At 38.9% G+C, this 22,849-nt stretch overlaps 2 protein-coding genes across 3 annotated transcripts in view; one reads left to right on the forward strand and one right to left on the reverse strand.

Annotated features, from left to right (window-relative positions):
• The first annotated feature begins 3,345 nt into the window (after positions 1-3,345).
• Positions 3,346-12,359, forward strand: LOC125485237 (cytochrome c oxidase subunit 6A2, mitochondrial-like). Its single transcript, XM_048607166.1, has 3 exons — positions 3,346-3,466; positions 8,685-8,818; positions 12,153-12,359. The coding sequence occupies exons 1-3, from the start codon at positions 3,388-3,390 to the stop codon at positions 12,231-12,233; spliced, it is 294 nt and encodes a 97-aa protein (XP_048463123.1). The 5' UTR covers positions 3,346-3,387; the 3' UTR covers positions 12,234-12,359.
• A 6,815-nt stretch (positions 12,360-19,174) lies between these two features.
• The window catches only part of ddb1 (damage-specific DNA binding protein 1), a 74,273-nt gene continuing 70,598 nt past the window's right edge, over positions 19,175-22,849 (reverse strand). For both annotated transcript variants that reach the window (XM_048606861.1, XM_048606860.1), the window contains one exon: positions 19,175-21,436. In XM_048606861.1, the coding sequence (XP_048462818.1) occupies positions 21,353-21,436 (84 nt within the window). In that variant the 3' untranslated portion in view covers positions 19,175-21,352. The remainder of the gene's footprint in view (positions 21,437-22,849) is intronic.

The following is a 22,849-nucleotide window of genomic DNA, read 5'->3' on the forward strand; positions in this document are numbered from 1 at the left end:
AAAACTATTCTAATAGTCACATTTTTTAAAGTAGTCAATTGCTTGTCATTTGGCATTTGGTAACAAGTAGGAGAAACATCTAGCAGTCGAGTAGCATCCAGAAGATTTGCAATACTGGTATGGAAGTGTGGGTACTGATTTTTGGAGCATTGTGGGGTTTGACAGTAGTATAGAAGGGAACTTGCTGGAAAATTTGGGTCAGGGCTCATATCTGGTAGCACTGAGGCAAAGTGGTCAGACAGCACTTTGGAGCTTGTTGTGTATGACAGCACTTGATAGTTTTTAAAGTCTGCCAGAAACGAGAGAAAATCTTTATCATGACAAGTCAAAAGAAGTATTGTTTTACAATGAGTAGAACATTACACTTTAATAATGCAGAATGCAATATTCAACTAAGAGTTATGCTCAAGTTATTCCCTTGTTGCAGGTTGGATTGTTCAAGCTTCAAATCTCTTAAAAACCACTTTGGTGTATCCAGGATGCCTCAAGGACCTCATACTGGGTATTAGTGTCTCATATCTCTAGTTGCCAATAACAGTACATCATGGTGTTTTAGTTTATTCATAAGTAGAAATGCTGTAGATATGCGGTCTTACATGTCCAGGCCTACACAATTCAAACCAAACAAGCTATTTAAATAAGAATCTGTGCACAACTATGTCTCTATGCTTTGGAGGACTGGATTATTAAGAAGATGGGTAATTTTATATACAAAATCCCTACAGTGTGGAAACTGGCCATTCGGCCCACTGACTTACACCATTATGAATCTTATTTTAAGTACAAAATCTAATGGTAAAAGTAAACAAATTCTGAGTTTAATGGCTGTGATTAGAAAACCTTACACATTAGAAAAATTGGTCAGTTTTAGGTTTTAATTTAGAAGCTCCCAACATTTAAGATTCTTATCTCTATAACAGAGTATGATTGGGTACATTGAAATGCATATATATATTAAAAGAGAAATTAATGTGTATATACAGAGATGTTGTACTAGATAATATTATAATATCCTGTATCAAATTCAACAAGCAAAATAGAGATATTCTAACTGGATCAGCTATGTAGTATAGAATCCCTACAGTGTAGAAACAGGCCCTTCGACCCTCAGAGCATCCCACCTAGACCCATCCCCTAATTTACACATCCTTGAACACTATGGACAATATAGCATGGCTAATCCACCTAACCTGCACATCTTTGGACTGTGGGAGGAAACCCACACAGACATGGGGAGAATGTGTAAACTCCACACAGCCAGTCACGCGAGGGTAGAATCGAACCCGGGTTCCCGGCACTGTGAGGCAGCAGTGCTAACCACTAAGCCACCGTGCCGCCCAAAACTCAACTTGACTCTGGTGGGCCGCAAATCCACAACCTTTGAATCACACGGTCCTCAAATCCATAGAAGTCCAATGCTTTCTCCATTGTGCCACAGAGAGTATCACATCCAGGATCATCTCAAGGCAGATGTACTTATTACATAGATTTTAACATGTCAAATTAAACTTTTTAACTTTAAGTTGCTAAGTGAGCTCTGATCAGTTATTTGGGTGGGAGGGTGAACTGTGACAAGAATGCAGAAATCCTTGAGCATGATCGCGATAGGTTGGGTGAGTGGGCAAATCAATGGCAGATGCAGTATAATTTGGATAAATGTGAGGTTATTCACTTTGAAAGCAAAAACAAGAAGGCAGATTACTACCTGAATGGCTATAAATTGGAAGAGGGGAGTGTGCAGCGGAACCTGGGCGTCCTTGTGCAACAGTTGATGAAGGTTAGCATGCAGGTGCATCAGATGGTAAAGAAGGCAAATGGTATGTTGGCCTTCATTGCAAGAGGTTTTGAGTACATGAGCAGGGATATATTGATGCAGTTATACAGGGCATTGGTGAGGCCACATCTAGAATATTGTGTGCAGTTTTGGTCTCCTTTTCTGAGGAAGGATGCTCTTGCTCTCAAGGGAGTACAGCGAAGGTTTACCAGGCTGATTTCAGGGATGGTGGGTATGACGTATGAGTAGAGATTGACTAGGTTGGGATTGTTTTCGCTAGAGTTCAACAAATGAGGGGGGATCTCATAGAGACTTTTGAATTCTAACAGGACTGGACAGGGTAGATGCAGGGAGGATGTTCCCGATGATGGGTGTGTCCAGAACCAGGGATCACAGTATGAGGATTTGAGGTAGATGATTTAGCATGGAGATGAGGTGATATTTCTTCACCCAAAGAGTGGTGAGCCGATGGAATTCATTACCACATGAAGTAGTTGATGCCAAAACATTGAATATATTTAAGAGGTGACTAGATATACCACTTGGGGCAAATGGGATTAAAGGTTATGGGGAGAAAGCAGAATTAGGCTATTGAGTTGTACGGTCAGCCATGATCGTGAAGAATGGTGGAGCAGGCTCGAAGGGCTGAATGGCCTCCTCCCGCTCCTCTCTTCTATGTTTCTATGTTTATTTGGGGCCATAGCAAATTAACAAAGCAATCTAGATCCACATATCCTCTATTCGTGATGAGGGGAGCAAAATGATAACTTACACAAGACCCTGAAAAGTTCAGGAGCTAGCGATGGAAACCATCAAATCCGGGGCATGACTGAGAATTTTAAAATATCTCCTTCACATTTCTATATTCCTTATATTTCATTCACTCCCTACTCCAGTAACTTCCTTCGTCTTGCACTTTGCCTTCTCCTCTTTTAGCTACACATGTTCCATGCTCTTGCTGTCAATAATAGCTCAGTTTGTAACACATTTGTCTCTAAGTCACAAGATTTTAGGTTCAAGATTGCAGGGCTTGAACTTGGGTAGATCACGTTAATATTTTGAAGAACAACCTCCTGGCCAATGTCCATCCTTCAGCAACATTACAAAAACCGATTATCTAACCATTATTACGTTGCTGTTTGTGAGCGTGTGCTCTGTGCAAAATTAGCCTGTGTTTCTTATATCACACCAGTGGTCACTTTAAAAGGACACTTGGCTGTAGTGATCTATGACACGTTGCAGCCGTAAAAAGTGACCTGCACCTTGTTGTCTCGGATTCTCCAGCATCTGCAGTTCCTACTATCTCTGATTCAGATATAAATGTAAGTTTACTTTCTGTTCAATTCTGACATTTCAACTGACTCGTTCGAGTCAAACTTCTGTCTTGTCCCCCGCACTACCTCGTGGTATTCTTCTCGGTGTTTCCTCACCTTATTTTCCTCCAGCTCATCTCTATCATCCTTCAATTCTCAATCCCGTAACGCCTGATTCTGGCCGTCACGAGCCGACTGTCCAATTCTCTTGCACGATCCACCTGACGTTGCGTTGTGACGTCATAGACAATGCAGCTCGCGGCCTGGTAAACATCGTCGAAGCTGTCACTCTGGACGAAAATGGCACCAAGGTTAGCAGTATTGAAGGTCAGCAGAAGTTTAGCGACAGCCAGCCAAGCACATAGACAACCAGGAGCAGGTAAAGCAAAAGCCCGCAGCAATAAGCGATCAGCAATCACCACATTAAAACTGAAATGTTCTGATTCGTCGATCAAAAATATGAAAAGCTGATACTGAGCCAGCGAGGTAGCCATGCGCTGCAATGGTATTTGAAAAGTAACCGTTAGCGGGAGCAGCTTGTGCTACAGTGACGACGCTAAGAAGCCAAAGAAACAAATGGTGGCTGAGGCAGAGGCAGAGACAGGATGACTGGATGGGGAAAATGTTGGGGTGGCACCTGAGATTAGGAAATTATGACTTTAAACTTCATTTGGGTGCTTCACAGCATTATTTGATTGATCCCAATGAAAATTATTTCCATCCCCCCCATCACATACGACCAAAATTTGCAAGATCTAAACACTACCAAGATCAGACATACAAGAGATGCAACAAACATAGATGCTCATGTGCACCTAGTTAGTGGGAAGAGATGACTGGACTGTAACTGGCATGTAGCATAATTTTGCTTTTGATCCTTTCAACTTGAATCCCTGAGATAACAACTCCCTTGCAGTATAGTATAAATGGCGATAACTGATCTCTAACCTTCCAATGATTTTGCTTCGAGTCAAAAGGTTGTGTGCCATGGCTCTATTCTAATAAAAATATTGAAGTTCATCCTGACCAATATTTATGCCTCAACTAATATCAATAAATCAGAATTTTCTGCTTTAAAAAGTTGATGTTTCTCAATTTATCAACTCCAAACCCACAACCACTACAATGTGGAAGAACAAAGGCAGCAGGCATGGGATCACCAGCACCTGAAGTTTCCCTCCAAGCTAGTTAACATTATGATTTAGAAATATATTGTTGTTTCTTCAGTGTCATTGAGGCAAAATCCTGCAAATGTCTCTCTAACGGCCCTATTGGTGTACCCACACCAGATCAACTGTAGAGTTTCAAGAAAGCGGCTTACTGCCACCTTCTCAAGGGTAATTAGGAATGGGCAATAAATGCTGGCTCAGCCTGCAAAGCCTGTTTCCGCTGAATGATTTTTTTTAATATGCTTTCAGCATTGTTTTCCATTTCTTTTTCTGTTCACGCCTTTCCTCTGAGCCTTATTCAATTTATCTTCTCCTACTGTAGTTTTGTCTCCTTTTCTCTTTTGTAGTCCCCAAAATCTGACCTCACTTCTGTTCTCTTCTGCCAATCTTCAGTTTATCAACAATATTCAGATATAGCTATCTGTATTGTGAGCTGCTTAAGAAACCAAGCCTCTTTACTCGGATAGTAGGAACTGCCGATGCTGGAGAATCTGAGATTACAAGGTGTAGAGCTGGATGAACACAGCAGGCCAAGCAGCATCAGAGGAGCAAGAAAGCTGACATTTTGGGTCTAGAATTTCTGAAGAAGGGTCTAGACCCGAAATGTCAGCTTTCCTGCTCCTTTGATGCTGCTTGGCCTGCTGTGTTCATCCAGCTCTACATCTTGTTATCTAAGCCTCTTTACTCATTGTTTTTGTTACACAGTAATGTGGATTAGAGTATATGTACCCAAAGTGATGACCAGAGCTGTGTTGGGAGTTGGGAAAATGCCTTTACTTCAGATCCCTTCATTGCTTCTAAACTCAGTCACCTATTGGCACCAAGTTCTGAAATACCTTACTTACACCTCTCCACATCTGTAAGGATACTTTTAAGGATACTTAAAAACCTGCCTCTTTGACCAAGCACCTTATCTAATTTCTCTATTTGTGACTTGTCATACTTCATTTCATAATGTTTTTGTGCACGTTTCATTATATTAAAGGTGTTGTGTTAGTTATTTATGATGCCAAGTCAGTAGAGGGATATCTTGATATGAAATTAGTTTTGCAAAAAAAGGTATCTTGTATTGGAAGAAAGCTTGCTTTATTATTTCTATAGGAGTGGATAAATAAAATATCATTGAAAATCTGTAAAATTCTGTGTTGCTATATGCTTTTATGTGGCAAGGTCACCGTATTTGGCTGACCCTTAGAAGACAAAAGGTGGTAGTGGACGGAAAATATTCAACATGGTGCTCAGTTACGAGTGGTGTACCACAAGGATCTGTTCTGGGTCCTTTTCTATTTGTGATTTTTGTAAATGATTTGGATGAAGGAGTGGAAGGGTGGATTAGCAAGTTTGCGGACGATACAAAGGTGGGTCACGTTGTCGACAGTGCGGAGGGCTGTTCTAGGTTACAAAGGGACATTGATAGAATGCAGAGCTGGGCTGAGAAGTGGCGGATGGAGTTTAACCCTGAAAAGTGTGAGGTGATTCATTTTGGAAGGACAAACTTGAAAGCAGAATACAGGGTTAACGGAAAGATTCTTGGCAGTGTGGAGGAGCAGAGGGATCTTGGGGTTCATGTCCACAGTTCCCTGAGAGCTGCCACCCAGGTGGATAGAGTTGTTAAGAAGGCGTATGGTGTGTTAGCTTTCATTAATAGAGGGATTTAGTTCAAGAGCCGTGAAGTTATGCTCCAGCTATACAAAAGCCTGGTTTGGCCACATCTGGAGTATTCTGTCCAGTTCTGGTCACCTCATTACAGGAAAGATGTGGAAGCGTTAGAAAAGGTGCAGAGGAGATTTACCAAGATGTTGCCTGGAATGGAGGGAAGGTCTTACGAGGAAAGGTTGAGAGAGCTAGGGCTTTTCTCTTTAGAACGACGAAGGATGAGAGGTGACTTGATAGACGTGTACAAAATGATCAGAGGTATAGATGGAGTAGACAGCCAGAGACTTTTTCCTAGGGTGAAGGTAGCTTTTACAAGGGGACATAGTTTTAAAGTGAAAAGAGTTAGATATCGGGGAGACGTCAGAGGTAGGTTCTTTACTCAGAAAGTGGTCGGGGCGTGGAATGCATTGCCGGATAGGGTAGTGGAGTCGGCCTCGTTAGGGGCATTTAAGCGGCTATTAGGTAGGCATATGGATGATAGTATAAGGTGGCGGTGGAGGTTAGATAGACCTTAGGTTTAGGGTAAAAGTTCGGCACAACATCGTGGGCCGAAGGGCCTGTACTGTGCTGTACTGTTCTATGTTCTATTTCTTATCAATTGATGATGTACTGCAGTTAGACTTTAGCTGGTATTTGGTCAATAATGCTGTCACATAAGTAAGAGGCCTTGCATTTTAGCTGCAGGCTACAGCTAAGAGAGTACTTAGATGGCAATCTACTTTTTTTTGAACAAAGTATTCTAGCTAGTAAAACAATAGTACAGAGTTTAATATAGAAAATGGAAGTTTTGCCCTCACAGTAATAACAAATTAAGTGAAAGGGCAAAATAACAGTAAATAGATTTCAATATAGGCGGTCGTGAGACTGTCTTCTTTGGAGGGATTTGGCTTTGGGTCTGTGGACAAAGATCATTAAATGTCATAGAGGTATGAAATTATAACAATGGCCAATGCCAATAGAAGGTGAGAATACAAGGTGTTTGAAGTTAAGCTGCAGCTATCCCCAGACTACTGCGTTCTTTTACACTCTAGGAGGAATTATATTGGCTTGGGGGTGCAATATAGATGTATTGTAATGAATCTGATGGAATTTAAATTGCAAGAGAGATTGCACAAACTAGGATTGTATTCCCCAAAATTGAGAAGATTAAGGAAATAATTTTAATTGAAGTTTTCAGGATGTTAAAGGGAACTGAGAGAAACTATTCATCCTGTTTGGGAAATCTGGTTAGAGGACAAAAAATGGAAATTAGAACCAGACCTTTCAAGATTGAAGTTAGAAAACACTTGTATATGGAGTGTGGTAGAAATATGGAATTTTTCTAACTATTGTTGTTGATAATGAGTCATTTATATTGACTGTAAACATGAGGACATTGATTCATGTGGCACACCACTCCTCACATCCCACCAACCTGAAAACAACACATTTATAACTCAACCTCTGCTTACTGTTAGTCAACCAGATTTCTATATATGCTAATATGCAACTTCCATGCCATGAGCTGATATTTTGCATAGTAACCTTTGATGCAGCACTTCGAATGCCTTTTGGAAATCTAAATAGAACTTGCATTGGTTCCCTTTACCTACACTGCTTGTTACTTCATCAAAGAACTCTAATGAATTAGTCAAACAAGATTTCCCTTTCAGAAAACCACATTGACTGATTGCATTAAGATTCTTTAAATGTGCTGTTATAACCTCCTCAATTATAGAATTTAGCATTTTCTCTCTGACAGATGTCAGGCAAACTGACTGTATTTTCCTGCTTTCTGACTATCTGATTTCTTCAGTAGAGGAGTTACATTTGCTATTTTCCAATCTGATGGAACCTTTCCAGATTGACACTGACCTGTAACTGTGAAACAAAGTATCAAGTCCAAACCAAGCTTTAGCTGAGGTAATTTTAGCATTGGAATTCTCTCAAACTAGGTTGATATATTAGATTTCAATGGTGTATCAATCGGTGTAAGAATTTTAAGCTGTTATACATATTAATAGATTTCTTGTTGTGCTGTTTGTGATAAGGAACATTTAACTTTATTTTCTGAAGAGTGTTGCAGTATATCACAGAAGGCATTTGTTAAAAGATAGTGAGGTTCACTGGTTGAAAATACTACTTTTCATATGAAGTATATGCACAACCATTAACAGCAAATACCGACTGACTTTAAAAGTTTAGCTTATACTTGTTTTTAAAAAACAAAACTGCGTTTGTGTCTGATTTTATGATGAACACTTCTGCTGGACAAGTCAGTTCCAATGTCAGTTACTTCCTGTGCAACTCAGTGCTGGTCAGGTAATGTTAGGAACCCATTCTCATTCAACCTTGCAGTGACTGTATTAAAGCTACATGATGCCATACCAGCTGCATTTGTGCATAGATCTAAATGTGAAGCATATTAGAATCTCGAAGAATGGTGGAAATCCAAACTATATTTAGATATTAGCAAATTCAGTTGAGCACAATTATTTTAAGATTTTTGGCGATTGAGAAAATCTGTTGGAAAATTGATGATAAAGTGGACAACCTGAATAATATTTTGGTTTTAAAAAAAAGTTTACAAAGCAGGTTACCAACTACACTGGTCTTCAGTGAATATGTCTTTGTTTTATTTTGAAAAATAACAGAAATATACATAATTAATTCGTCCCGTGCAGCAGTAAATACTAAATACATTTAGCTGTATGGTCATTACTGTATTGTATGTTGCCAGTGCTACACATCGATTCTGTTTAATCTATATTTGATGCTTTTTCTGTTCTTTAGCTCGTATGTGGAAGTTAATGAGTTTTGTAGTCGCTTTACCAGCAGTTGCTGTCCTCATGCTGAATGCTTTTCTGAAGTCAGGTCATGAACCTCTTGAATTTGTGCCTTATGAACATCTCCGTATCCGCAACAAGGTACAGGACTAAGTAAATGATCTATAAGAGATATTCCAGTAAATACTAAAAGAATAATTTAGTGATAAACCAACTTTGTCAATCAGAAATAATAAAAGAACACCAGGGCTTTGAATTATTGTATAGACAAGCATAAAAAAAAGTCATGGAGTTTCAAGTGTCACACTTTGTGAACTTTCATAATTTTCAACAGTAGAAATACAATCTTTGACCATTCAACTGATTGTCTCCTAGAATGAAAAAAATGGTATATGTTGTGCATCAAGTGTCTCCTGCCCACCAACCCTATTTCATCTGCTGTATTTTCATGCACTCCAACAGTATGTCTATTTCCGTTAAAAGCATATGACTATCTTTAGTATTTGATATCATCTGTAAATTTAAAAATTTTGCCCTGCACACATCCCCTTCCCAAGTCTGAGTCATTAATGTATGTTTAAACAGCAGCGAACATTGGAGAACTCAAAGGTATATGTCCCTCCATCCCAAAAACAGGCTTTCCTGAATGCAATTTTTTAAAAATTCAATAATCAAACCTGCAGTTGGTTGTATCCCAATTTTGTCAACAAATCTAAAATGAAATACTTTATGGAACAACTTTTAAACATCAGCATACAAAATATCAGTACTCTCCACCTTCTGTTGCTGAATCACAAACCTGTTTAAAGATAATTTACCAAAATCCTCCCGAATTGGTGCTGGCTGTCTTTTATTCGAACATACTTGCCCAGACAGCTGTAAATATTATTCCATTATGGTTCTGAAAATCTATCTATTACCAACATCAAACTGATTGACTCATAATTGAAGTTTATCCTTCTCCCCTCAAAAAATATACCATTTTCAATCCTCAATACCTTCAATACAATCCCTGTATCTCGGGCAAAATGGAAATTGTGACCTGCATCTCCACAATTTCTAATTTTAATTCCCTTAGAGGCCTAGGATGCACTGGATCTCAGTGTTCTGGCACAGAGGGCCTTTTGATCTCACTAAATTGAATGTTTTTTATTCGTTCATGGGAGTGGGTATTGCTGACTAGGCATTTATTTTCATTCCCTAACTGCCCTGGAGAAACTGGTGGTGAGCTGCCTTCTTGAACCCGTGCTGTTTTTGGAATGCAGGGACACCCTCAGTGCTATGAGGTAGGAAGTTCCAGGATTTTAACCCTGTAATAGTGAAGGAACAGAGATGAAGTTCAAAGTCAGGATGATGTGGCTTGTCGTGCAACTTATAGATAGTACCATTGTCTTTCTAGGTGGTAGAGGTTGTAGATTTGGAAGCTTTCAGAGGAGCCTTTCTAAATTACTGTAATGTGTCTTAAGCATGGTTCACTCTGCTGCCACTGTATGTCACTGGTGAAAGGAATGAATATTGAAGGTGATAGATGGGGTATCAAGTGGTTTGCTTGGTCGTGGATTTCATCCACAAACTTTGAAATTGTCACCATGCAAACCCAGATCCAGATCATTTACCTATATCAGGAAAAGCATGGATTGCAACATCAACCCCTGTGGAACTGTCTTCCAATCTGATAAATATCTATTAACCATTAACGTATAACAGATATGCTGGAGAAACGTGAATGTTGAGAAATAGGAAACAGATTAATGGTTCCAAAGAAATCATACCAGACTTGAACTGTTTCTCTTGCCACAGATGCTGGTAAGACCTGCACGTACCAGCATCTGTGGCAAGAGAAACAGTTCAAGTCTGGTATGATTTCTTTGGAACCATTAATCTGTTTCCTATTTCTCAACATTCACGTTTCTACTGTCCATTTTATTCCATAACATGTATCTTCCTTTGCAAGTCTGCAAGTATTCAGTTACTTTTAGAAGTTCATGGCCTTTCCCGTTATCAACCTTTTCTCTTACATTTCCAAAACATAAATTAGATAGAGATGATTTTCTTTTCACATATCCATGCTGACTCTTCTGAATCAATTCACATTTTTCCATATAACTATTCATTTTACCCCTAATGAGGCAGCACAATGTCTTAGTGGTTAGCACTGCTGCCTTATAATGGCAGGGACTGAGTTCAATTCCAGCCTCGGGTGACTGTCTGTACGAAGTTTGCACATTCTCCCTGTCTGTGGGTTTCCTTTGGGTGCTGTGGTTTCCTCCCACAGTCCAAAGATATGCAGGTTAGGTGGATTGGCTATGCTAAATTGCTCATAGTATCCAGGGATGTGCAGGCTAGGTGGATGAGCTATGGGAAATTCAGGGCTCTAAGGTAAGGGGATGGGTCTGGATCAGAAGGTCTTCAGGGGGTTGGTGTGACTCAGTGGGCTGAATGGCCTGCTTCCACACTGATTGTTTCGAGAAGATCCCCCACCACTCAAGCTAAAATACTGAGCTATAATTGCCAGGCCCATCTTGACTTATTTTAAAAAAGGGCAATCCTCTGATCCTTTGGAACCAACCTAAATGTTCCAGAGAACATTGAAAGATAACTGCCAACGCCTCTTCAATTTCAGCTCTCACTTTCTTCAGTGGTCTTGGATGCATCTTATGCAGTCCTGGTGCCTTATCAACTTTACATGCTAGAGGCTTATCACTTTAACTGTTCTAGTGATCAAGTTTCCTCCTTATTCACCACGGCCTGGACTGCATCTGTTGTTACCTGTGAGGCGGATGCTAAGTCTTCATTCAACAACTCAACCGTGCCTCTTGCCTCTAAGCGTAAACATAAAATTGATAGAGCACCAGGACTAGTAGGACTGAGGTCAGGAGGAACTTCCTCACCCAAAGGGTTGTGAATCTGTGGAATTCCCTGCCCCGTGAAGCGGTTGAAGCTACCTCGCTGAATGTTTTTAAGGCAAGGCTAGATAAGTTTTTGAACAGTAAAGGAATTAAGGGTTATGGTGAGTGGGCAGGTAAGGGGAGCTGAGTCTCAAAAAGATCAGCCATGATCTTATTACATGGTGGGGCAGGCTCAAGGGGCCAGATGGCCTACTCCTGCTCCTAGTTCTTATGTTCTTATGACTAGGAAAGATGCATCCAAGAATACCAAAGGAAGTGAGAGTGGAAATTTCAGAGAAAACCTGGGTTCAAATCCCATCTGCTTCAGTGGTATTTCATAACAGATCTGAACAGGTTGGTTAAAAAAATATCGAAGTCCCCATTCAGTATGGTGTATTTATAACCAGTATGTGTAAATAAAGGAAAATAGTTTTATGTGCTGGTCCTTTACTCATAGATTATGCCATAGCTATTTCACACAGGTTCCTTGCAGCACACTGGCAAATAATGAAAGAAATTCTGTAGTCATTTCGGATCATTTTGTTATCATACTGTAATACAAATGCAACTTTGTTTCTCTTCTACAGCCTTTTCCTTGGGGTGATGGGAATCATACGTTATTCCACAACTCGCACGTGAACCCATTACCCACTGGCTATGAGAAATAATATACTAATTACTGGGAATTTTACCCCCACAATGGATTCATCATTATAGTGCGTAATTCATATTTACTGTTATAATTTTCATGTTACAGTAAAAAAATTAAAAACCTTAGATGATCATTAAACTCACAATATGGAGCCGTTTCTTAATTTTTGAGAAAAGCATTTCCTTGAACAGGAAAGCACAACTTCAGAACATTAAGATTAGTCAAAGTTGCAATTGCTTGGGTAACATTTGAGAATGGGGCGGAATAGGAAAAAACCCCACAACCCTGCGTTTACTTTGATTTATGAATTCAAACTATCCAAATAATGCAATCATAAGGTTTATGCAGTTACACAGTAAGTAACATGCATAAATGACCTTGCACCATATTTGGGTATGGAGCAGTGATTCTGTGCCACATACTAGTTGCATAATAATTACCAGAAACTTTTATTGCGATAAATAAACCGGCAACCATAACCTTGCAGCAGGTATATACAAGAAAAATCTTGTGCTATATATTGTTCGGTACAACTCGCACATGCAACCACCTCCTGCATCAAAAAACCTGCTCAACTTCATAATTGAAAGTGTAATTTAACTGTGAAACTGTAGTTTTGATGTTATAATAGGACTACTTGAATGTCGAAGACATTAATAGGTGTTTCAATGATACTAATCTTTCATTTGGGATTATATGGAACATACATTTTGCACTTAACATTAGGGTCCGTCACAATTTCTAAGGACACTGATACACAACAGGAAATTAATCTATCTAGTAAACTCATAGTCACTTTTCATACAAAAAGAAGAACATATTATCAAAAGAAGAACACTTGAAATTTCCTGGAAGAATTTTGCAGTACAATGTATTCTTCCACAGAAAAGCTTTCACTACACATGGAGATATTAGAGTTGCACAAACTATGATAATGAGGGACTTTTTTTTTCCCCCCAGTGTATAGTAGGGTAAGAGAGGAAGAAAAAAATTGAACATGGAAGCTTTCTCGAACATGTGGTTTTACTTCAATGAGGAAGGAGACATTGGTGGTTTTGTTTCTGGAGAACGAGGTGGATAAAGTGACGTGAAAATTTAGGGAACAGTGATCATAGTATCGTAAGATTTAGATTTAGCTGTGGAGGAGAACAAGGAGCAGCCTAGTTTAAAAGTACTTAAGTACAATTCATTTAGTAAAAAAAGAGATATGGCTAAATTGAAATTAAAAATTGGCAAGCAAAATAATCAAACAATGGGCTGTCTTTGGAGTGATATTGTGGGAACAGTCAAATACATTCTTACAATGGAAAAGGCTTAACAACCAAATCCAGGCCTCTCTGGATGATGGAAGGGAGAATCAGATGGAGAAGACACGTGACATTTTTGAGGGTACTCAGTAAGAACCAAGCTTAAAATAGGAGGTTCAGAGAGAAATTTGAAAAATAAATATGAGGAACTAATAGATTGAGAAGAGATTGGTAGTTAACATAAATAAGAATCCAGGATATGTCAACTGTTGTAAAAGTAGTCAGAGTAGCAAGAGGGGTGTTGGGGGCCAATTATAAACTGCAAAGGGGTCCTCCAATGGATGGGGTGAGTGTTGGCTGAGTTACTAAAGGAGTTCTATGGCAGCAACTCCTATCTGGGTAAAGACAGATACAAAGTCGTAGTGAAAGAGGAGATAGTTGAGATATTGGATGAGCTAAAAATTGATAGAATTTGTGGTCAACAGAGGCTGCCTATCTCAGACCCAAGACTTTCTCAGATTAGTCTCTTAAGCCATCTTCAGATACTTCTGAAATGACCTTCCCTCCATCATCATGTCATGAAGAGGGTATGTTTGTCAGTGATTGTAGAGTGTTCAGCATTATTCATGACTCCTCAGGTTCTGAACTAATGTGTTCACATGCAGCAAGATCTGGCCAATGCAAAATGCCAGACAGTGGTCATTTCTAACAAAAGAGAATCTAACCATCTACACCCATGGCATTTAATGGTATTGACATCATTCAATTCCTCTCCAGTATCCTGGGAGTTTCTTAACTGCAGCAGCCAATAAATACTTAGCTGTAAGAGCCGGTCAAAGGTTGGCAATGAATGGCAAGTAATTCTCTTTCTGTCCATTATATGAAGGCACATGTCAGAAGTTTTACGTAAGACTGTCTCAGGGGTATGGATGAGTACAGTTCCAACAACACTATCCATGACACACAAACCGCTTGATTGCCACTCTATTGACCACCCTAAATACTGAATTCCTCCACCACTGTGACAGTGGTGGCAGTACATACCATCTACAAGATACACTGCTGCAACTAACCAAAGCACCTTCCAAACTCTCAAACTACCACCAAGAATAAGGGCAGAATGAAATTTCCCCCCCCAAAACATATAATCTTGACATATCATTATAACTTTGATGTTTCACTGTCACTAGGTCAAAAATCTGGAAATCCCTTCCTAACACCACTGCAGGAGTACCTGCATCAGAAGGACTGCAAAGTTTCCAAAAGGCAGCTAAATACTAGTTTCTCAAGGGTAATTAAGAATGGACTAGAAAAGCTGACTTTACTATTGATGCTCATATCCCATTAATTTCAAAAAGCTGGAAAGGCTAGCTATACTGAAAATTGAAAAGTCATCATAATTAGAATGGTTGTATTGAAGTATACCAAATGAAGTGAGGGTGAAAATTGTGGATGTACTGAGCATAGCTTTCCAATCCTCCTTAGGTACGGGGAGGTGATGCCAGAACATTGGAAAATTACATATGTTACACACTTGCTCAACAAAACGGTGCAAGGATAAAACAGCAATTACAGGTCAATCATTTTCTGATGAAGGGTCTAGGCCCGAAACGTCAGCCCCTCTGCTCCTATGATGCTGCTTGGCCTGCTGTGTTCATCCAGCCCTGCACCTTGTTGTCACGTTGTTCAGTGCCATTTTGCCTCCATCATGAGCCCACGCTAGGCCAATCTCGGCAATGCAGCCGCTGCTGGATTCCGGACTGGGCCCAAACTTGACACCAAGCCTACCACGCCAAAGCTGCCAGTGCCTCGTTCTGGCTTACGCTGCTGCCACCTGGGACCACCATTTCAGCAAAGGAACCCGCCACTGCCAACCATCCGGGAAGGGAACCACTCCTGCTGCTGCTAACACTCCAGGAAGGGCAGCATTCCTGCTGCCGATGTTCGGGGAAGGGGACCACTCCTGCCACCGCGGAGCTATGGTGATTAACCTCCTTACTGAAGAGATTTGTGAAGATTTGACAGGTGATTTTAAGCTTGAGAAATCAAGAGTAGAGAAAAACTACTCTAATTTGGGGAAAGGTAAAAAATAGACATAAGATGATTGGCAAATTAATTAAAGGCACAAGTGTTTTGGGTCTGAATCTACCGAACCCACTTAATCTTGCCTTTGATGAGACACAAAGAAGAAGGGAATTGGATAAGTACTTGAAGGAAAATTAATTGCATGGCTACGGGGAAAAAGCAGCAGGACTAACTAAATTGCTGTTGCATGGAGCCAGCAGGGGCTTAAAAGGCCAAATGATATCCATTGTCTGATGCTAACTGAATCAGTAGTACCACTTAATTGGAGCCACTCATGACATTTTGGATTCACTTATTATTTTTCAGGAGATGGGAAATTTTCTATTTCCCCAAGGGAGTAGAAATAATTTCAAGAATGCCTGAGGGAATAGTTTTACTGTATGACAGAATTATCAAACAGATTAAATAAAGTATTTATCAGATCATAATATAACCACTTACCCTTATGATCCATTGCAGATCTGTTTCATAATATTGTCAGAAGGGCCATGCTATCGTACTGTCTGTGTGGGATTGGTCTGATTCTTCAATTTAAAACTTGACTTCTATCAGAAAAAATGCATGCCACTGCACAAATACAATATTTTCATTCACCACGCCAGCCAGCAGACTGCTTGTAGGGCTGTTCCAGTAATATGATAAAGTAAGCCATCAGCAACCTCAGGAAAAAAACTCATTTATTTAAATATCATTAGTGAGAGGAACAGCCCATTCTCTCAGTCTGCACTGGACTTGTACCTTCGTTCTCGATGCTAGACAAGTGTATTAACACATATCGTATTAAAAGTCTTGGCCACACTAACACCAAATGGATGTCCAATACAGATAGAAAGAAAATCACCTGAATACTAATTTTAGTCGGAAAAACCTAAAGATGTTTAGCATTTCATCAGTTAAAATTCCCTCAAGAGAAATTTTCAGGCCTTTGAATTTACAAGGAGGTTGGTGACTTAAGAAGTCAAATAAATACAAGATTGTTGAATTTCCAATAAGAATCAACAATCCACAAACATTTACAAACATCAATTTGGTTAGAAAAACATAAATAAAAGTGTGTATTTTTGTGAACAGCCAAACATATAAATTAGAAGAAAAAGTAGGCCATTTGGCCTCATAAGCTTGCTACATCCCTTAATAACATCATGGCTAATCTGTTTGTGTTTTGCATTTGATATTTGCATCTGCCCTGATAACCTTGGAGTCCCTTGCCTAACATGAATCTGTGTACCTCCATCTTGTAAATATTCAATGATCCCACTTCCATCACCTTGAGGCACAGAGTTCCAAAGTTGCACTACCCTCTGAGGGAAATAATTTCTCTTCATCTCTGCCCTAAAAGCAATCCCTATTTTCTAATTAGTGTCTCATAGTCCTGGACTTAACCACAAGATAGAACATATTTACCACTTCCACCTTGTCAAGACTATTAAGGATCTTATAAGTTTCAATGAAGTCAACCTTCATTCTTCTAAACTGCAGTGGAAATAAGCCCAGTACGTCCAGCCTTTCCTTATAAGGCAACCCACTCAATTCAATCAATTGAGCAAAGCTGAAGAACCTTCAATGCATTTTTTTTTCCCATTAAATAACAAGTCCAAAACTCCATACACTGATCTAGATATGGTCTGTCATGTCCTGTACAACTAGATTCTTATCCTTTATTATAAGAGGAAATGAAAATAAAAGTATCATTCTGGTAGTGTTATTAATTACTTGCTCTACCCTCATACTAATGTCTTAAGTCTCGTACTAGAACCCCTAGATCTCTCTGTACCTTAAAACTCTGTAGTCAGTCATTCTCCATTTAAGTAACATTGATTTTTGAATAACTTTACATTATACTTCATTTGCTAGATTTTTGCCACTCAGTCAACCTATCTATACCTGTCTGCACCCTGCTATGTCCTCTTCACAATTTGCTTTCCTATCTATCTTAGGGGACATCTGCAGATTTAGCTGCCATGTCTTTGCTTCACTCATCTAAGTAATCAATATGAATTGGAGAAAACTATGGCCCTAGAACAGATCCTTGCAGGTCCAACTTGTTACAACCTGCTAGTCAGGAAAAGACCCATTTATGCATATTATGGTTTTCTGCCAGCCAGCCAGTCCTTTATTGTTAATTCCTAATGTTATTTCCTGTACCATAAGCTCCGACTTTGAACAATAACCTTTTATTTGTCAAATGTCTTTTGGAAATCCAAGTACACCTATAGGCTCCACTTTGGCAACACATGGTAGATTTTCAAAGAAGTCAAATAAATTGGTTCAAAATAATATTCTTCCACATAACCGTGTCAAGTCTTCCCGATTACCTCATGTTTCTAGGTACCCAGCTATAATTTTCTTAATAACGGATTCAAACACTTTGCCCACACCCGGCATAAGGTAATTGGTCTATTTCCTGTTTTCTGTCTCCCATCCTTCTTGACTAAAGTTTATGTTTACTACTTTTCAGTCTGATGGAACCTTTCCAGAATCTAGCATATTTTGAAAAATTAACACCAATGCATCGACTAACTAATAAGCCACTTCTTTTAATACTCTGGGATGAGTCCATCATAATCCAGGGGCTTGATATTGCACCTCCATCAAATAATACCATTTCCTTAGGTGACTGCAATTTTACCAAGTTATTCTCTTCTTTCACCTCCTTATTTCCAACTATTAATGGAATCTTGCAATCTATATAAAGCCCAGCATAGTTGCAATTTAGAAATAAAACCAGGAATTATACATCTCATTAGGTAAGTAAAATCATACTGTTCTAGTTAATTCAAATGATCCAGAACTTTTCTACCTTGAGCAAATTTTTTCCTGCCTGTGCTAAAACTGGAGGCGGCAAGTACAGGTATGCACAACCTAAAAGACTCAGGTGAAAGTGAGGTTTCCTTGCTTAGCAGACCCAGATAAGACTGGAATCTTTCCACACTTCAGTCAAGATTTGGGGCATATGCAAGTTTGAAAACTTCCTACTAAACTATTAGGAATTCCCCCTGGTAGGAGTTGAAAACAATCCCCATTTAGGAACATTCATGATCCTCTCCCAATCATCCCCTAGCATGCATGCAGAATGTGTTGCAATATGACATACTAATTAATCAAATGAGTAATAGTGATTTCGCTCCAATATCATATTCAATGGTGATTTAGAAAACAATAAATTCTATGCCTATAAAGATAGCAACAAAGTTTTAGGGTCTTGAACAAATTCTATTCTGGGTACCTAGTTTGTTTTGGCATTGTTAGAAGCTAAAGTTTCCTCAATTCAATCTCAAAGTATTCTTCATTGATCGGTGACATCTTTCCATTTCCCACAGTACCGATCCCAGCGTGTCTCTGATGTCAATTTAGTGCTATTAAGAGGAGTTTGTGATGCACATCCATCCCTACCAACAACATGATTAAGATCATCACAGCTGCACACAGGATCTTTGATGCTACAGCGAGGATCCTTTCATCCCATTTGAGTCAGCACTGAACTCGGAACTCTCGTATTTAACAATTCACATGCATCAAGTCCCCCTTGGATACAAAATAAAAATGCACTTTATACACTTTTAAACTGAAATTTATTGAAGAAAATAACAAATATTCATTAAAATGTTCGAGCACTTTGCACATCTGTTCATTATTTATAAAGCAGTTTTATTTTCAGCCTACAAAAGGACATTTCTTTTTCAACAGCCACAATGGAGAGACTCAAAATTTTCTTCCAAGTAATAAGAAGGGGACTCTACCTATAAACCAAAGTAAATAGGTACATAACTCTATACCACTGCCCACATACTACCTTCACAGTGATTCACTTTCAAGAGATGAGGCCCAGTTCACGGTAAGCCTGAGAAACAGCTGCAAATAAAAGCAACCATCAGGTCATCTCCCAGTTGAATGATGTTCTATAGTAACGAAAATATCAGCTCACATGAAATGATATGCCCTGGTCAGTGCTGTCATGCTAAACCCAATGTTTTTGTTCATTGGGGAAGGGGGTATATTTAAACTTGGCATTCTACAATGTTTGGAAATAAACTAAATCCTAAAACATAGTCCTCTTGGATAAAGGGAGATCAGCAAAATTAAAAGTACCAGAATATGGCCTAAAAGAGAATTACACTGGTGTTAATTAATTTTTCTTCCCCAAGACACTGAAATACCTGTGTACATCTCCAGCATTGTTATTTTCCTTTCAGGTTTGGAGCACGAAGTTGTTTTCTTTTGACTTTAAAGCAAATACATGCAAAACAGATGATGCAAGTCAACTGTATAAATATAAATTCTGAAATTGAACTGTAGCAACAAATCTCTGAACTCCAATACTTTCAAGGAATGACATGGCTCAAAATAACTTTTTACATTGAATTTCATCAATGCAATCCAAAAGTTATTCCTCACCTAGCAGTACTACAATGCATAATTAATTTTATATAAATGTATGTAGAAAGTTGACCAAACCTATTTTCAGATATTCATTGGAAATTGCACACCACTAGTGTCCAAGCTGGGGGGAGGGGGGGGGGCGCGCATTATTTTGAGGCCTATAATTATGCTGTCATATTAAGGCATATGTAGCAGCTCTTGCATTCACCGCAATTCTCTATGAAATACTTTGACACTAAATAGTGTTCAGAAATATCACAAATAGGTCTTTGATAACCCCAGGAGTGCTAACATTTCTTTCAACAGCTGCCTCAAATCTCCACATGCTCAGCATCAAAGCATCAAAAATGACACACCAATGTTAGAGTGCTGGGTACATGTTCAGTAAACTAGGCCAACTAGAGCATTGCCTGCAAATAACTTCTAATTCATTTATGTTTTTACCTATTACATTGTTGGTTAATGCACAAGAATGGAATTTTCCATTTTTAGCATTCAATGTCCACATCAGATACACCCAGGCTACGTACGATACAGGTTCAATTAAAAGTTAGACTATAGTGTCCCAAACATGTGCCTTAAGGCCAGAACAATACCTTTCACTGCACTGTATTTTTAATTTCCCATATCAGTCATCTCAATGAGACTGTCAGCTTAATGATTATGAATTCACAGTATTAAGCAGCCCACAATTTAACAAGAACAGCACTAAGCATTGGCTGCAGACCTGCTCAAATTCAATACCTAGTCTGAAATTTACAGCCAAGAGCAAGAACCTACACTGTGAAATGAATTCAAACTCAAGTCCAAGAAATGAAAACTCAGACTGCTAAACTTAATATGCCATTTCTTTCTACATTAAACTGCAAGATTTCCCCACAGAAACTTTTTTTTTACATTTTTCATCACAAAGTTTAAAAGAACAGTCACCAGGAGCACAGCAGACTCTTAACACAAATTTATTTGCACTGTGAGCACTTAGTTAAGGGTTAAAGTTGAAAAGCCTTTGACTTAATGCCCAACAATCCCACATCATTACTTGTCATTTCCACCTACTCCATCACTCCAAAAAGTAGAACACATTACATTCATCCTGTTAAATGGGATGACAGTTGGAGAATTATTACTATATTTTAATTAGGCAATTTTACATTTAATATTTGGCCATTTTTAAAACCAGACACTAGAAGGAAAGTGTCATTTTTGTCAGCCTTCCCGGAATTCCCTTCCACATAAACAAAGTGTCCTAACTCAACAGCTCAGAATATAGTGATGAAACACAGCTGCGAGTGAAGAGGCTTTGCGTTCCAGGCATCATTTGTTCATTTCATGGATGCTCTGTAGCTGTTTTACTGTTTATAAAGGATTCACTGCAACCCTCCGATAATACCAGCAATACCACTGTTGCATTCACAGCACTCAACTAATGTATTCTGGTCAACTCTTCAACAATTTTTATCAGATCATCGACAGTTGCTTCTCTCTTCATTCCACTTCCATCATCAATCTGAAAATAAAACAGTCATGTAAATGTCTGCAACCAACATTCCAAGCAACATCCAAGGTTCTTCCCTGGGAAGAATGTGCAACCATAGGATAATTAAGAAAGGAGTGCCAACTGCAAAGCAAGGGCTATTGCAAAGCAAAAGATCCTAATTAGACAGAGCAGATTCTAACCAAGCAGTAATGTCATCTTGCTGAAACCTCTTCAAAAGGAATTGGCTAAATATTTGGCTGCAGATGGGATTTCTGGTTGGATGCAGATTAAGACTATCAAATAACATGGACAACATGGTTTCCGTGCTGGTGAGGACAGTTGCATTTTCTTGTTGTAAGGAGAGGACTAAGGATCATTAATGGAAACAAGGATACAGAGAATATTTTGGAGTTTTGTCTCATTAGCTTTAGAAAACAGGTAGAATGCAGTACCTACCTGCATGTAATGAGAACGGTGAGCCAAACTTCAAGACAAATTTGGCAATAAGAGTTTGTTAATAATAAGGCTGATTAACCAAATATCATCTTCCAGGCATTAAATTTTTAATTTGCCATTTATCCTTAACATGACATTTCCAAAGATGTCCTGTAGAGCTATACAGATGATGTATTTCTCCTTAGGGTACAGTATAAAATTATAGATCCCGTATTGACATCTAATTATTTTGTTGTAGAATAAACCATTAAGCTGGCATACAGATTTTAAATCACTGAAATTACTACTTGTGAATTCCTTGGTTACATATCAATGAACAGATATGTTGAAACTCTTGAGAAATCTTATTGCAATTGAGTTTAACTGCAGGCTGCAACGCATCCACATTAAAGTGAATGCATCGTCCTTATATTAAAATTATACATCTTAGATCTGTGAACTCTCAACATTTTTCATTTTTAATCCTTATGTTTACATTGGGAGTTTGACAATGTGAACTTATGTTGCGATTTCACTCTCCCATTTGTGATTGCACTGCACTACCTTTTCCAGTGAAAGTATTATATCATGAGGTTATACAGTCATTTTACATTACAAATATGCATTAAGAGCATTGTGTTCTGGGAGAGTGCAAAATAAACAGACCATTTTAGAGGTCGCCAGAATAAGTTTACTATCCTCAGAAACCTAGTGTCTAACAAACGTGTTCCTTTACGTCCCTGAAGAGATGGGAAACACAAGGTTTAGTGAGGGAAAGGAACTGAAGTAGCTCTGTATTAATTGAGAAATGGCGTTGGAGGAATTGATGGAATTGAAGGCTGATAAATCCCCAGGGCCTGATAACCGAATACCCAAGTACTTATGGAAGTGGCCGTAGAAATAGTGGCTGCATTGGTGGTCACCTTCCAAGATTCTTAAGACTCGAGAACAGTTCCTACAGATGGAAGATTAGCTTGTGTAACCCCACTACTTAAAGAGGCAGGTACG

The sequence above is a fragment of the Rhincodon typus genome, chromosome 17 (assembly GCF_021869965.1).
Source record: "Rhincodon typus isolate 14 chromosome 17, sRhiTyp1.1, whole genome shotgun sequence".
Lineage (NCBI taxonomy): Eukaryota > Metazoa > Chordata > Chondrichthyes > Orectolobiformes > Rhincodontidae > Rhincodon > Rhincodon typus.